The 16,063-nt window shown below is 30.2% G+C and overlaps 1 protein-coding gene across 3 annotated transcripts in view; it reads left to right on the forward strand.

Moving 5' to 3' along the window:
• Positions 1-15,834, forward strand: part of FoxK (forkhead box K) — a 32,182-nt gene extending 16,348 nt beyond the window's left edge. For 2 of the 3 annotated variants that reach the window (XM_074142080.1, XM_074142078.1), the window contains 7 exons: positions 4,800-4,899; positions 6,093-6,239; positions 6,324-6,514; positions 6,653-6,816; positions 7,190-7,304; positions 8,005-8,141; positions 9,404-15,834. In XM_074142080.1, coding sequence (XP_073998181.1) covers positions 4,800-4,899; positions 6,093-6,239; positions 6,324-6,514; positions 6,653-6,816; positions 7,190-7,304; positions 8,005-8,137 — 850 coding nt within the window. In that variant the 3' untranslated portion in view covers positions 8,138-8,141; positions 9,404-15,834. Of the gene's footprint in view, positions 1-4,799; positions 4,900-6,092; positions 6,240-6,323; positions 6,515-6,652; positions 6,817-7,189; positions 7,305-8,004; positions 8,142-8,222; positions 9,374-9,403 lie in introns of those variants that run through there. The other variant, XM_074142079.1, reaches the window with a different exon arrangement.
• The last annotated feature ends 229 nt before the right edge of the window (positions 15,835-16,063 follow it).

Consider the following 16,063-nt stretch of genomic DNA (forward strand, 5'->3'; position numbering starts at 1 on the left):
CTAAATTTTTTGGGTAATAGATCTTGAGAATTCGCATATTTGTTACAGAAGAATGATTGTAAGATATGCTTTGACTTTACAAAATTCAACTTTTTATTAAAGTTAAATCTAGACAACTTTTATTATTATTATTTACTATCATATTGCAAAGAATAGCTTAATTTCTTTCGATTGTCAAATCCGTGAATTAGAATTCATTCTTGTGTGTAACTGTTTGTTATTTGATGTCTTGCATGAACTATCACCATCACCCTTCTTTTTATATTTATGTTTCAAAATATCGTATTTTTAAAAGACTTTTTGATGCTATAGATATCCTTATAGCGTAGATTTCATCGCAGGTGATAGATGATCTTGCTTTATTTTTTTCAACGATTAGTACTGTTGCATTAATGCTAGATTTGTAAGCGCTATAAGGAAAAATGTGTCTATAGTTGCTGGTGAAAAAAAATTAATTATTACTGAGATGATATTTTTAGTTTTAATACGATATCTTCTTGCATTTTTACCATTTCTACAGAACTTTTCTCGTAAATTATTTCAAAAAGAAATATAAATCGATTACTAACGTGGATTAAGATCTGGAATGCTTGCAGTAGTTTCACTTTTCAATCTGTTCTTCCATTATAGCCTTAATGAATTGAAATTCAAATACTTATAACTAAAGCAGTATTTTTCTATTCACTTCTTTACTAGAAGAAACTTGAAAACATCAACCTTTTGTAGCTGATATTAAGCTAGCCTCACTGCCACACTTGCTCCGAAAAAATTGAATAAGCGGTTCATTCAGGAAAAAAAATGGTGCCATGATTATTTTTTGCTACAGAATAATGTTTCTCAAAAATAATGATAGTGGGAGAAAAAAACTTAGTTATGGAGTCAAATTCTCTACACCAAACAAGTCGATTGCTTGCATCCAAATAGGACTGACTGAAGAATCACATTGCGATTGGTTATCAAGTCTGTTGACTAGAATATTAACCTGATTGTGTTAATATTAGATAGCCTGTCTAAAGAGCCGTTGCCGCATCTTCAAAAAGCTTGGTGTTACTGTAATTGTCTGCCCAACAACAACAAAAAAATCTGTACTCAAGACGACCATTGCAGGAAAATATACAGTAAGCAGGGGTAATTTTGTATACACAACCATTGGAATCATGATTTTACATACAAACAGATTTTACTGGTGTGCACTCTACGTTCTTGTAAGTTTACTGAGATACATCGTATACAGCAGAAGGAACCTCACTCTATAATCTCATTTACCTTATCCATTTGCATGATCTTAGCTTTATGTTCTAAATCAGCCAAATTGATTCCCTTTATGCAGTTTGATGTTTTTAGTGATAAAAACGCAATATCTACAGTGGGAAAGATATTTTACGCTAACACAAGTTTCATATTCTTCAATTCATTTAAGTTTATTTTGTTTAAAAAAATATAAAATTAAAATGTTAAAAATTTTCTTCTTTATATTTGAAAAACAAAATAAGAGTTATAATTTTACAGAAAGTGGGATTTGAGAATCTACAACTCTCCCATATAACATATGAGTATTTGAGAATAGCAACTCTCCTAGGATTTCAGCTTTTCATTTAAAAATACGAATTTTCTGACTATTCCAAAAGAAATTAAGGGTGTTTTTAAGTCTGAAAAAAAAAGTTTGAAACACCCACATATAGGCTCCTCGAGTGTCAAAACGAGCTATCTTAGGTTTGGAGATTTACTTAGTGTCCAAACATTTAATATAATCGCAAATCAAGGTATTATTATTATTATTATTTTTAATGGAACAATTGTCCACAATTTCTGTAATTGAGTTGTCGTTTTGTCGCACTTATAACATATATCTTGTTGCAATATGTGTTCGACTGGTCGTGTTTATGTTAACTTTGTTATATGTAAGCAAAATTAGTTTTATCTCATTTTCTGATTATGTTTAGTATGATGCATTCTACTAGTATTTTATATCTTGCAAATTTAACTCTTACTCATTTTCCAAAACTTTTAAGGTACTTACAGATCTTTATCTTGCCTCATATCCCTTGTCATTACTAACCTTTACACTTCTCCAGTCGGATGCACTTTAAATATTATAAAACAGAAACTGAAAGTTGAACATTTACAACTACCGTCAAACAAAAATACCTTAGATTTAATAATAACTTCTAGCTAGCTAATGAAGAAGAAATGGAACACCACTTAAGTCGGCTATACTGCCTGTAAACACCTTGGACACAGTTACTTTCCACAATTGATGAAAGAATTCGATGTAATATTTTATGCACGTTTATGTAGACGACTTACTACTGATACAAAATACAAACATTGCCCAAACCAAGACCACAGCAATCAACCTAACTATCCATCCAACTTAACTATTACTCGGGTACTCTCTTAATTCATTCCGTATCAAACTTACGCGTACAAAAAAGCATGAATATGGAGCATGTTGCATGTTTTCTATTATCAAAAGTTTTCATGATTTTACTTATGTACGCATTATTTGTTAAGTGATGATAATCACATATTATCATTATAAAAATCTATATATAAAATCATTATTTTCTTGTACTAATGAACTAGGTACAATTCAGTTTTCCTGCTAAAATTCGAACGCCCCCTCGTATAAAAAAATACAACTCTAATTTTACAATTCTAAAACTTTTCTAATGCTCAAAACATACACACACAACCCCTTATTACTTCCTAAGTTTTATTATTATTTTTTTCTCTATTTTTACAAAAATAAAAATGTTTTACCGTACATACATGCACACCATTTTACCTCCCTCACTCAGTCAGCAAGTGTTGTGTGATACAGAAATATAATTGAAATCGAATTCTGTTCACCAAACTGATTAATCAATCTTTAATGATGCTTGCTTGATATAAATTCAGGTATATTGTCTAGACTGCAGACCAACCACACTTTTAACTTTTAAGATATTTTTTAAAGATTTACTGTTACAATAAAGCATTAGCACAAAATAAATGTGGGCATGACATGATTGTACTATTGCTACATTTAATAGATTTTAATCTAATAAACTAAATTATCTAATAAATTTTAATCTTAATATTTTATTAATAATAAATCATTACTGTATATAGCCATAACGATAACGATCTATTTCTAAATTTATAGTATACATTGTTCAGATTTCAAGTCCAAAATTATAAAGAAATAGTCTTAGGCAGGGCCGGATTTTCCTATAGGCTAATTAGACTTCAGCCTAGGGCCTCAAGATCAAGAGAGGCCTACATTCAATTGTTAGCAAAATTAAAATTACACTATTCTAAAAAATAGTGAACACTAAAACACTGAACCGAAAATAAGGAGAAATTCTACGCATATGACTAATAGACAAACATAAAAATGTATTGGTTAAGATGAACGCGTTCGGCTCATTGGGTCAGTTCGTTTGTTTATACAAAATTGCACCTAAGTATAGTTCATATGTTCACTGATTGCTATGGCAAATATTGACGTGCCTTATGCTACTAAGCTCTGGTTTGTTCTTGCATAAATAAAGTGCTGATTGGTGTAGATTTGAACAGACAAATGGGAGGTAAAAGGGCCTCATAAGTGAAATAGCCTAGGGCCTCTTTTCATCTAAATCTGGCCCTGGTCTTAGGGAATTTTAATATAAAGCATAACTTACATATGCTATGAGACATTAATCTTATTTTACATTACAATTTATTACTAAAATTGATTGTATTATTGTATGGTGTTTGAAAATAAGATCTTCTGAAATAGAATATTTAATGACTAGAATATGTGTTTTTCAGACTTTATGTGACGTGATCAAGGTTTCGCATTTTCTAGCTTTGGTGATCATAGGTTTGCTTTAACAAACGATTACGCGATCGTTGCCATCATATTCTTTAATTACCATTTTATGATAATAATGAAATTACCTCCTTTTACCCACAATTATCATCCAAGTCGATTCTCATACCATTAAAAATTAATAAAGATTTTTAGGGTATTTTTTGTAAGCAATATCTCGGTAACGTTGAAACATTTTCAACTTTAAAATATCAGTAATCTCTCAGGGCTCATTAAATTATACATTAAGAAGTTCTAAATCATATATTTAATTAAAGTGGTTTTATGGTAGGTCTTTTTTTAGGTCTCACTACACTATGCACAGTTGCCTTGGTAAGGTGAAAGTTTCGACTGCTGATTTTGGGATATATATATGATAGTTACTCAGAAAAAGATTGCCTTATTAATTTTTGTTTTCCACACACTAAGGTCTATCGACCTCTGGAAAGCGACTACTGCGGCTCTGCGCACTGTATTTACCTAGATAGGGATACTTGGCGTTGTGGTGTAATACATTTTTCCTTGTTGCTCACAGCAAATTAGCTAGTTTAGAAAAAATTAATTTATGATGTATTTAAGTTTTTCGTAAGTTCTTACTTGACGAGGTGTAAGTTGCATATTCTGGAAAAAAAAATGGGTTTAGGATAAATCCATTTTCTTCCTCTTCTTGGGTAAAGCGTTACTCATCCACCAAGTTTTTCCGACCAAACAACGCTGGCTGGGGTGTATCAAATAATTCTTACATTAAAATAATGAATTCAAAGACGTCCGCTGTAAATACGCAAGTTTATTATTTATTCAATTTTTGACGATCAACCCTTGAACGACTGTTCTCCCGGACAATTATTTATTTGTATGGTATTTCAGACACTTCATTATCATTATTATTATTATTATTATTATTATTATTTTTTGTCAAGCTAATGATTACTTAGAGTTTAATAATTACAACTGTTTTGTTTAGGAGTGATATATTGGATGGATCAGACGGAAATAATTCAGATAATAAAATATACCGATCTAGTAATGGTTGTCAACCGGGTGACACTTACAGCCCACCAAAGGTAAATTTTTGAAGTATTTAATAAATTTTGAACAATGAAAATGATATGAATCAGTAGCTTATTTTCTAAGAATACAAGGCATACTAATTGAAATGCACGACCTTTGAATTCTTTTGATATATCATTAATTTTGGGAGGAAATGTAAGTAATTTTTTTCCTGACAGTATTTACTTCGCAACGTTCATAATTCGAAAATTTGGCCAGATCTTTTGATTGAAATAATCGTTAATTTAACTAGTGTCTTCAAGTTAGTAATAATAATAAATGGTGATCCTCTGTAGACTCAAGAGTTTGTTTTTTTTTTTGCCTTCTGGGCATGCATATTAGCCATGACTCAAGAGTTATAGTGACGAATCAGTCAGGTTCTGCTAGTGAACAAAATCTAAGAGAGCAGAGAAATGGCAGAATGCATGCAGTTTTAAAACTTCATGCGTGAACAATATGTTTTTTTGAATACGACAGTAACTGCTCTCAGGATAACTGCACATTGCAAGTGACTACTTGTGAGATATAAATTTTTAAACGAACTAAACAATTAGGCTTGATTTTTTTTTCTTTTTTTTTAAAGGGTGGAACTGTAATTTTGTGTAATCATCTTTCTAGACTTAGTGTGTGAATTAAATTAATGGCTGGTGATTGGCAGCATGACTGCAAAGAATGGATAAAAAAACATAATCGTAAAATTATTTGAGAAACTGTTCCGATTTCGCACTATGTGAAGTATAAGATATTTTTCTCTAAAAATAAAAAATTTGCTTTAAATTCACGTACGTTTCCTCCCTAAATTCATTCAACTTGAGGCGATTTCCTTTTTTATTCTTATATGAAGTTTAGTTCGCTGGCACAAGTTCTTTTCTTTGTATAAAGAAGTGTACGTGAGCATTAAAATGCGTGTCAATGCATGCGCAATTGAATCCAGTTAATAGATTTTTAATGTAGAAGACCTAAAACTTGAAAAAGTTTAGTAACTTATTGTCTAAATTTAGGGTACGCCAGTGATATGAACATTCCTCTTAAATGTAACTTTACACTCCTATATTGTTTTTGTAAAGTTCTGTTGTTTTATACTGGTGAAGTTACATTATTATAAATCAAACGTTTTGCTAAAAAGAAGTAATCTCCTTGGAGTTAGCAATTCAATCTACAATTATTAGATATTCAGTTTAGATAATTATTTATTTTATGATTTTAGGACGATTCCAAGCCTCCATATTCATACGCCCAATTAATAGTTCAAGCAGTAGCTTCTGCCCCAGACAAACAACTTACACTTAGCGGAATATATTCATATATTACGAAAAATTACCCTTATTATAGAACAGCTGATAAAGGGTGGCAGGTGAATATTTAAATTATCTACTTTTTTATAGTTTAATTTTAAGGTTTGGAAAGTTAAAAACATTTCCTTGGTATTTTCTTTTAGAATTCCATTCGGCATAACCTTTCACTCAATCGTTACTTTATAAAAGTGCCAAGGTCTCAGGAAGAACCAGGTAAAGGTTCATTTTGGAAAATAGATCAAGCTTCGGAAAGCAAACTTATCGAACAGGCATTTAGAAGGAGAAGGCAAAGAGGGGTTCCATGTTTCAGAGTTCCTTTCGGTTTATCTTCTAGGTAATGTAAACCACTTATCTCACTCTCCTGACATTAGAACATTTAGCGATCTAACAATCTAAATTACAATTTTTTTTTTATTGTAATTGTTTTTGTTTATTATTATTATTATTATTGTAATTTTAATATTAACTACAGGAGCGCACCGGCATCACCTAGCCATGTGGGCATGAGTGGACTAATGACTCCAGAAAGTTTATCAAGGGAGGGTTCACCAACTTTAGAAGCTTCTGCTCCGGGTTCGCCCGCTGGTAGTCTTATTAGTCAGTCTGCACCTGGGTCTCCTAGGTCGCGTCAAGAAGGTAATAGCGTTAATGAATTAATCAAGACATAAATTTAAGTAATCTGAAATGGAAATTAATGTAAGAATCACTTGACAAAGCCTTCTAAGTGTTTCAATAAATGCTGCTGGCCAACAGTATGATGTAAAAAAGTAATGTCTTATTAATAGGTGATTTTTAGATTAAATATCAGTTTTGAGTCTCGAGTTGTTGCTTCGCAACTAGAAATAAGGAAGAGATATGTGGATGTAACGAGGGTTTCGCCTTCATGATACATAACTTCTTCTAATCAACACTATGACAGCCCTGTTACCCTTGCATCAAACTTTTTCCATTTAATGTAAAAATTTCCTGTCAATTTTGTTTTTTCTAAAGGATTTTTTTTTTTTTTAAGGTGCTACCGCTGTAGCAGCCAATAATTTGATCAGTCTTTCAGAGGACCAGTCTTCTGTAATGCCAGCCTTTTCACAAGCACCAGTTATTGTACAAGCCACTTATTCAAATTACACGTAAGTCGCTGTAAAAAATCTTAGTTGTAACCGAAAAATGTTAACAATTCTAACTTACCACAGGAGATTGAATGTCGTGAATAGGATTTAAGAATATAAATTAAGAAGAGAAACTTGACTAAATATGAAAATCTGAGTTCATGGGGGCAGATTCAACTAATTTTTTTATTTTATTAATTTATTTATTAGTGACGAGCAGTTTTCATTATCAATATATGTTAAAGAATTGTGCTCTACGTTAAAATCGAAAATTGAAGTCCACTCAAAAAACGCAAGATGGAAAGATTGCAACAACCGCTTCCAAAAACCCTCCTGCGAAAGTAGCTACATCCAATTTGTGGCATAATATTATACCTAGACATGATTTCCTCATGTACTTTGTCCATTTGCCCTTGTGAACAAACGGGTATCATGTGGATCGAAACCATCAGATGATGTGCCCCTAGGCACTATTTGGCCGATTAAAATATGGAGATTTTAATATTTATAACTTCAAAGCTTCACTCCCCTGCCAAAAATATATTAACTTGAAAAGGCAATGGTTCGGAATAACTTTGTACAGATCTTTATTAAGTTATTCAAAGTAATTCTTGTGCTTTTTTTTTTTTTTTTTTTTTAAATATTGCTCTTTAACTTAGAAAAACTAAGATTTTTATAATATTTTAATTTTATCTTGTAATGTTTAGTTTTTTAATTTTAGGAATTCTTACTTAACCGAAGGTGGTAACGATACATCAATAGTTAGTATAAAAAGAGGAATCGAAGACAATGAGACTGACGACGAAGATGTTAAAAAACCAAGGCGAGAAGATCAGGGATTGGATAATCTATAAAGTGGTAATTTATCTATTTTTAATTCTCGTGTATTTTCTGATAAATTTAATTTTAAATAGTAAAGTAAAATGTTGAATCTGAAAGGTTCTCCAGGACTAAGTGCCCTCCAATTTAGAAAGGAAATTCGATGTAAAAATGCATTCATATTCCCTTTTTGAAGTAATTTTCACCTTAAAAATGCTTTATACACAAGGAAAAACATTTTAGAATAAAAAATTTAGACCAAGCACCAAAAAGAATTGAAAATTATTTTTTTCGGAAAAATAAGTACTTGTAAGTAATATTCAATTTGCTTGATACTTAAATTCTCTTCTTGCCTCTTATTTGTAATGACAAAGTTTAGAATCGTGCATCGAACGCATAGTGGATACGTCGTATTCCTTTGCAACCTGTCCGTCTAATTATACGAATACCTCTACTTAATGCGATTTTATGGCATATTATCAAATATAATCGGCAGTATCAAATTATTTACAAGAATTCTACATCAGAATTTCGAATTACACTTTTTATAATAGGGATTAATGTAAAAGAAGGAGAAGTTAATACAAAAAGCACACGCTTAGAAGTGACATTACGGGCTCCTCTACGGCGATCTGCATCATGTTGATGTACATGTATAATTCAAATCCAGCCCTGAAGAAGGTACAATAATCGTTAAGCTTTTCAAGTTATATTTTGGAATCCATCTCTTATTATTCTGCTAGGTTCCCTAGTTTTACATATATCGCCTTAGAACTTTGTGTTGTCTGTGCTCCTCCAAAAAATTATAAATTTTTTTCAGCTTTTCATAGAATCCTTTAAAAAAAAGTTTCAGAGTTAATTGTATTCACTTTTTAGGGTCAAATACAAAGAAATATAAATACTCAATCATTAAGTTAGTTTTGATGTAAATATTGCTTCGTTTGAGATTTATAAGCAGTAAGATAAAATAATAACATCCGTTCTACAAATAAGGACATAAAAAAAATTAAAAAAACAGGAAAAGCACATGAAGACAAGCCGTGAATTCATTGGTTCATTACTTGCGCTTATGAGTAACTATCTATCTCTTCTTGCATCTCATTTAACGCGTGCATTGACATGTAAGGGGATGCTATCCCTTTCTCAGTCGCATGACACAAGTTAAAAGGCATCTAAAATATGGGGCTTAACCAAATAAATGACCCAAGAATTAAGTAAAATAATAATTTTATTATTCTTAGTAGAGAAATGTCTATATATATGCATTAATAGAAATATGTATTGTTTGTTTCTGTTTACAGACAGATATTGTTTTCTCTTCTTTATTTTATTTCATTTTACTTCCTTTTACGGTTGCCATAAATTGGTGGAACAGAGTTGTGAATTTATGCGATTTACTATTATTATTTTTTTAATTTTTACTTTCTGATAACACTTTTAAGTATAGATTATAATTTGTTTGAGTACTCAAAAAATAAAATGAAAGAACAAAAACAAAATGAAGAAGCGGATTTGTCCTATTGAAAGAATTCTTTAGCCATGTAACAATTTAATAGTTTTTTTTTAATAATGAAATTTTTTGGGGGTATTTTTTGTTTTGTTACCATATTTATTATGTGGCAAAAAGTGTTGATATGACTAGCCACGTTTTGTAAACTGTAAAGTACTAAGTTTTCTTTTATTTGTTTAAATATTTAAGAAAAAACTGTAGCACACGATTATTGTTAATTAACACTCTTGTAATATTTATTTTTTCATTATTAAAAAAAAAAGTATAAACATTATATTTTATTATTAGAGTATAAAAAACAAGAAATTTCATTGTAGATGACTTTTTAGTTGATATTGTTTTTACGTTTAAATGAAAGAGAAACCTATTTTTTGTTTTTTTTTTTATTTTAAATTTTAATCAATTTTAATTTTTAGAAGTTTCCTGACGTTTAAATTAATTTTCCAAATAACTAAAAAATATTAAATATTTTCAATTAAATTGTAATCAAATTATTTTTAAAAACTTTATCTGGAAGAAGCAATTTTATTTTTTATTATTTCTTCTATTGTACTTAAATTCACCGGAGAAGCTTGGAGAATATTTACTTTTTACTTGATCAATTTAAAAGAATTTATATCTTTCCCCCACGAAATGAACCATTTTTATTTATTTGATTTTTTCATAACTTTGAGTTCAGGATGTAGGTCAAATATATTTATATAACAGCTGTTGCTACTGGTAATAAGAGTTACTTGCCATCTTGCCAGGCATTGGTACTCGAAATAGAACACCTTCTTCTCTGACTTTTAGTTCTACTAAGACAAACGGTAAAATAAGGCTAACTGTAAAGTCGGCTAACCATTCGCAATCACATGATCTACTTGTTCAGATCTTTACTGTCAAACTATGTAATTAGTAATTAGTCTCATTGAAATCCTGTGAAGAACTCTATATCGCAGAAACTCAATACTTATATTTTTGGTTAGTGTAAATTTGGCATTTACCTGAAGGTAATTATTGAATGTAGTTTTTCTGGAAAGAGAGGTGAATAGATGGTGTTTCTCGTTGGAAGCTTATCCTTCGTTGCCTCTTAAGTTCCTTGTCGAGTCTCAAACCGTTCCCAGGTTAACGCTAAAGACGTTACGTGGTATAGAGCCTTATAATTCCCCGGAAATTTTCTTTTACAATGTTTGCCTTAGCGACATATTTTTTTTAAATGCTATTGTGTAGGCCAGGTTGTGGATTACATTCGTTTTACCTGTCTAAAATCACATGATTGACTAGATGCTACCATGCCATCATAGATAGATTTCTGGGAGGGAGATCTTAGTTTTACTGCATGTAAAATATTTATATTAGTGCTGACAAATGATGACAGCAGATTAATCTGTGGTTATATATCAATATTCATTTGCATTTTGCAATTTCCTCGTATCAGACATATCTTGCAGGTTGTGAGTTTTGAAATTGTGGCAGAATAATAAGGTTCGTGTTCTTAGGCTAAAAAAAGGCAGATTTTCATAATCCAAGACGTTGAAGATGCTAGTCCACTTCTTCATAAAGGGTAAATCAAGATTCCTAATAAATTCCTTAAATATCAACTTAAATTTCGTCAGATTCTTCTTTATAGTGCCTCCAAGCCCTTACAAAAGGAGGGCAAAGTCGTGTCTTTTTCCCGGAATGACTCCTTAAAGTTTTTATTTATGATCGAATATCCTTGAGCTCAACATTTAATTATTTAAAATAAATCATGTAACAATCACCCAGTGGTAGAGACAAATTATATTATTTTAAATAATAATAATTATGAAAAATGTTCTTTGGTGAAGTTGCCACTTAATTTTTATATTTTTAACTTCCTTCCAAAACTGGAATTTTAAAAATACCAAATATTCTGAGGTTTGGCTAATGTAAAATTTAATACATTTTCCTTAAAAACAAAAAAACAAAAATAGGTACGAATTGAAACAACTTAATTGCTATAAATACCTTTATTTTTTAAAAAAGTTTTCATTATTCCTTTAATTTGTTGCTCTTAATTATTATAGTGGAGGTGGAATGTACAATGAAGTTTTAGATGTATTAATTAAAGCAAGTGATTCATCTTAAGAAACTGAGCTTGCAAATTTGAACGTGCCGAATTTCATGCAATTTATGACTGTTAAGGTCTATTTTAGGTGAAAACGAAGTTTTCTGTTTAAGCAAAAAGTATTAAGATTTAGCGGCAGTTAGATAGATTTTCCTATAGGATGTGGCTTTATTGTCCAATGCGACTTAAAGATCTGTTATGATTTCCACCAGTAACTTGCCTATTCATAAGTTGAGGCAAAATGTGCAGATATAGTGAATTAGGCGTTTAATGAGCTAAAGTTTGCCTGTGGGTCCCCTAAACTGTAGTTGCACACTTAAACTAGCGTGAGAGTTGGAAGTCAGAATTGAGTGCTTCTTGAATGAGATCCTTGCAGGGGCGCCAAGTCCCTGTAGTGGACAGTACTCTTTCTACGAAGTTAAAACAGGTACGTTAAGTTATGATTTCGAAAGTTATGACGGTTTGCTATATACATTGCACAAGACTTCTTCATTTTAAGTTAGGCAGTGTTTTGTATTCTATTTCGCCATACATCGAGTCACTTTGCAACCTACTACTGCGTTCTGCGTTTAGCGCTAATTTAAAATTACAATTCTCTGAGTAAAAATTTCCGTGATGAATCCGAGCGGTTAACGCTGTCGAACGTATTAACTAAAGTATATTCTCTAAAAATAGCTAATATTGAGAGAAGCTAATAGGCTTAGTCACACGGATATCCCGCTTCCGAATTCAGCTACCAGCCTGTAGTAGATTTTCTTTTTCTTTAGTCGAGAGGCGGCAGCCTCTGAAAGAGACTGGGCGTCAATGACGAGATGTAGACGAGCTTTAAATTAAATAATAATTGTAAGTCATGCCTAAAATTAACTTGAATTAATTGCTATTCCACTTCCGCTTTAATTTATATTTTCAGCTGATTATTTTCATAATCTTAAAAATTAATTATTGAAAACTACAAGTTTTCATTGTAGGTTTCTTTTATTTGTTATTTCTAGACAAACTGAATGCTTTCCAAATGAAAAAATAATTATTTAATACACACCTGAGATTGTTCTATTTCTTTTAAGCCCCCTCCCCCCAAAAAAATAAAAAAAGATTGGGACACATCTAAGTCACCAAAATATAGAAATATATATACTTATATATAAAATGTACTAGCTTTAAACAAATATTGATAAAAATTAAATGATGTGTAAAAATTATTAATTGTTATATTTTATTAATAATTGTACGCTAAGTATGCAGAAATTCATTTAAATAGAGTAATTTTTGTATACTTTGCCATTTAATAAGTATAAACGAAAAATAAATAAATGAAATTTATTATTAAACAAAAGATGCTGTTGTAAATATAATTTTATTGCGGTTATATGATTTATTTCGCCTTTATTATGAAATGGATTAAATACAATTTTTGAAAAATTGTCAAAATTCCTTTTTTTAACATTTCATTTTGAAAAGATAAGTTATACTACTGAGGAAAATATTATGTAACCGCAAAAATAGAATTATTTTTTCTTTTTAAACAGTTCGAATGAATAAAATAGAAGGAAATCTAAAAAACATGATTATGAATGAGGTGAACTTCTTTTTTGAACTTTTAAATCAGTAAAATAGTTCATCATTGAAAAAAAAAAATCAAATAAAGTCTTGTTGGTTGTTTTTCTTTCACTTTCGCTTTGTAATTTATCTGAATGCAAGCAAAAAAATTTAGTTGTAAATAATGTATGTTTTTAAGTAAAATATTAATGTGAGCACGATTTTGCTTAACTTTAAAAATGTTACTATTAAAAAATTAAAATTATAGAGGGTCAAAATAAAAAAATAAAGCGTAAATAAGATGCGATCATCACTAGAAAAGTTATAGATAAGATTTTCTCTACTTTAGTTTTATTATTGAATCAAAGTGAGTTTGATAGTGAATCAATTTCAATGAATAAGAAGAAAAAACAAATAATAAATAAATAAGGGTATGTCTTTTTTAAGAAAATCTGGCAATTTATAAAGGTATATTCAGGAAGTGTCAATTAAATATTGGTTCGCGGAAAGTTAGTTTCAGTGAAAGTATAGCGTTGGACAGCAGAACATCACAAGAAAAAAAAGAAGTTTAAAACTCTATAAAAATGTTTGTTTATTTTATTATTAGCAAAGTTGGTATTATACGGCGAAGGGAAGCGTGGTATGATGAATGGCTTACAGTCACCCAAGGAAAATAATGCAGGTGGGCAAACTTTGGACTGTTATGCCAAAGGTTTTAGCTTAGCTTTAACATTTATAAAAATCAAACATTACTGCAAGCAGTTTTTGCAAACTGATGTAGCTTAGGGCACTGGCCACAGATTGTGGAGGTGCCGTTCGCGTCTAGCTGGCTGTCTTTATATAATCTGTTTCTGAGGCTTTTACTGTAATGATGTAATTTCCTTAAATTGTTGGAATAGATATAATTTATATTTCACTGAATGTTGGAGCATGTGCATTACAGGGAAGAATTGTTGTGAATTAGAATGCTATCTCTTTTTAGATGAGCTGTGTTCCCTCAGTTTCTCAATTTTTTTTTTTTTTTCTTCTATCGTTTTAAAACAGTTTAAGGAAGACGATTGTAATATGGTTTTGTTCATATCTTACATTTTATCTACCTATTTTATTTGTTAGTTGCCCCTTATAATTGCCTACACAATTTCTTAGGTAATAATAATGAACAAATTTATTTTTTTGTTAACGTTTCATTTATCAACTTTATGACATTATACTTCCTTTGTCGCGGTTCCTTAAAACAGGTTTATTCAGGAATTATTATACGCGCTTTGCCGGAAATGCCTTTGCTGCTTTTCGCCTCAAAATGGCTTGAGAAAAGCGTGTGTTAGCAAAGTGAATTGGTGGATTCATTCCACTTCACATAAATGGTTTGTGCACATTGCTAATACTATATTCTCTGTAAAAGGCGATGAACAAATATTTGTCCATTATTTTTTTAAAGTTCTATAAAATTGAAAATTTGTTTTCAGTTAACAAAGATTACCCTTTTTTTTTTATCTAAAACGTAATAAGGAAGTCTACTTTGCTAATAATTGCTGATTATTTACATTTCTATTAATACAAATAAGTTCTGTTATGAGTAATCAAGACCTCTCTCATTCTTTGACTTAGATTTAAACACAAACTTTGTAGGTTCTTCAATTGCCAACTAACTCATTTGAAAACCCCGGAACCAGCTATTAGGTTTTTAAAACATTTCTGTAACCAATATTTGTAACTAACTACAAATGTATTAAATTCTGATGTGGTTGCCAGTAGAAGTTCGAGAATTCTCTGCTATGCAGTTCTAATATCCTGACTTATTTTTTCAAGTTGCTAACTACATTTGAATATTTGTTTATAAATAAAAACGAAAAAAATAGTTGGCTGTCTATGTGATAGATTTTATGTAGTCTAGTCATACAGGTTTATTTATCCGTTGCTTTTTGATATGGTTGAAAGACTTTTTTGAGACTAGGCTCTTGCACTGAAGGTTGGTGTCAGCTGGATGATTTCCCGGTATGATCTTGAAAATGGGAATCTATAACACAGGTAGCCTTTTATAAAAATTAAATATATATATATAATAAATATGAAAACTCTTTATTTTTTAATTTTATAGGAAAATGTCTATTAAATTTTCAATTTCTATTTCGCGCTACACACTTTGTGCTCACATTGTTCCTATTTTTTTTTGTAGCGAACGGATCTAGATTTTTTCCTCTAAAATCACTTGTTTTATATAGTTAGGTAATAAAATTACAATAAAAAGAGTTGTACTGACTTTTTTTTTAAATTATCAATAATACAAAAGAAATGAGAACATGAAAGTAACTATGAACATATTAACTAAGAACCAGATGAAACAGATTATTATTTATAAATAATTTAAAAACATTGTTATTCATTGCAATTCTTATGCAGACGTTGTTATATAAAATTCCTTATTTGGCTCTGAAAATTGAAAAGATAAAGAGATTGTAGTGCTTGTTCAGAAAATTGCGCATATATATCTTATTTCACTAGTCAGGCCGTTTAAAAAAAAATTTAAAAACAATTATTTACTGATTTGCTGGCATTTTTAAATTCATATAAAACTCTTCAGTTTTACAAGGATGAGTGAGAGAGTTCAAAAGAAACGTCTGTATTTTACTGGTCTACTTTTAATAATAGTAATCGGAGTAATAAAAGAAGGCTTCCCAAATAGAAACCCCAGATTTTAAACAAGAATAGATGATTTATTTGTTACCTTAAGATGTACTTCAAAATTAAAAATATATTCTTTAAGTTGTAAAACACAAGAAGGAAAAAATAATGTAAACATTAACGGTTTAATCGGTTGATACTTCATAAGAAATTAAAAGCAAA

Source organism: Rhodnius prolixus, unplaced genomic scaffold (genome assembly GCF_049639745.1).
Source record: "Rhodnius prolixus isolate KJV_2025 unplaced genomic scaffold, Rpr scaffold_6, whole genome shotgun sequence".
Taxonomy (NCBI): Eukaryota; Metazoa; Arthropoda; class Insecta; order Hemiptera; family Reduviidae; genus Rhodnius; species Rhodnius prolixus.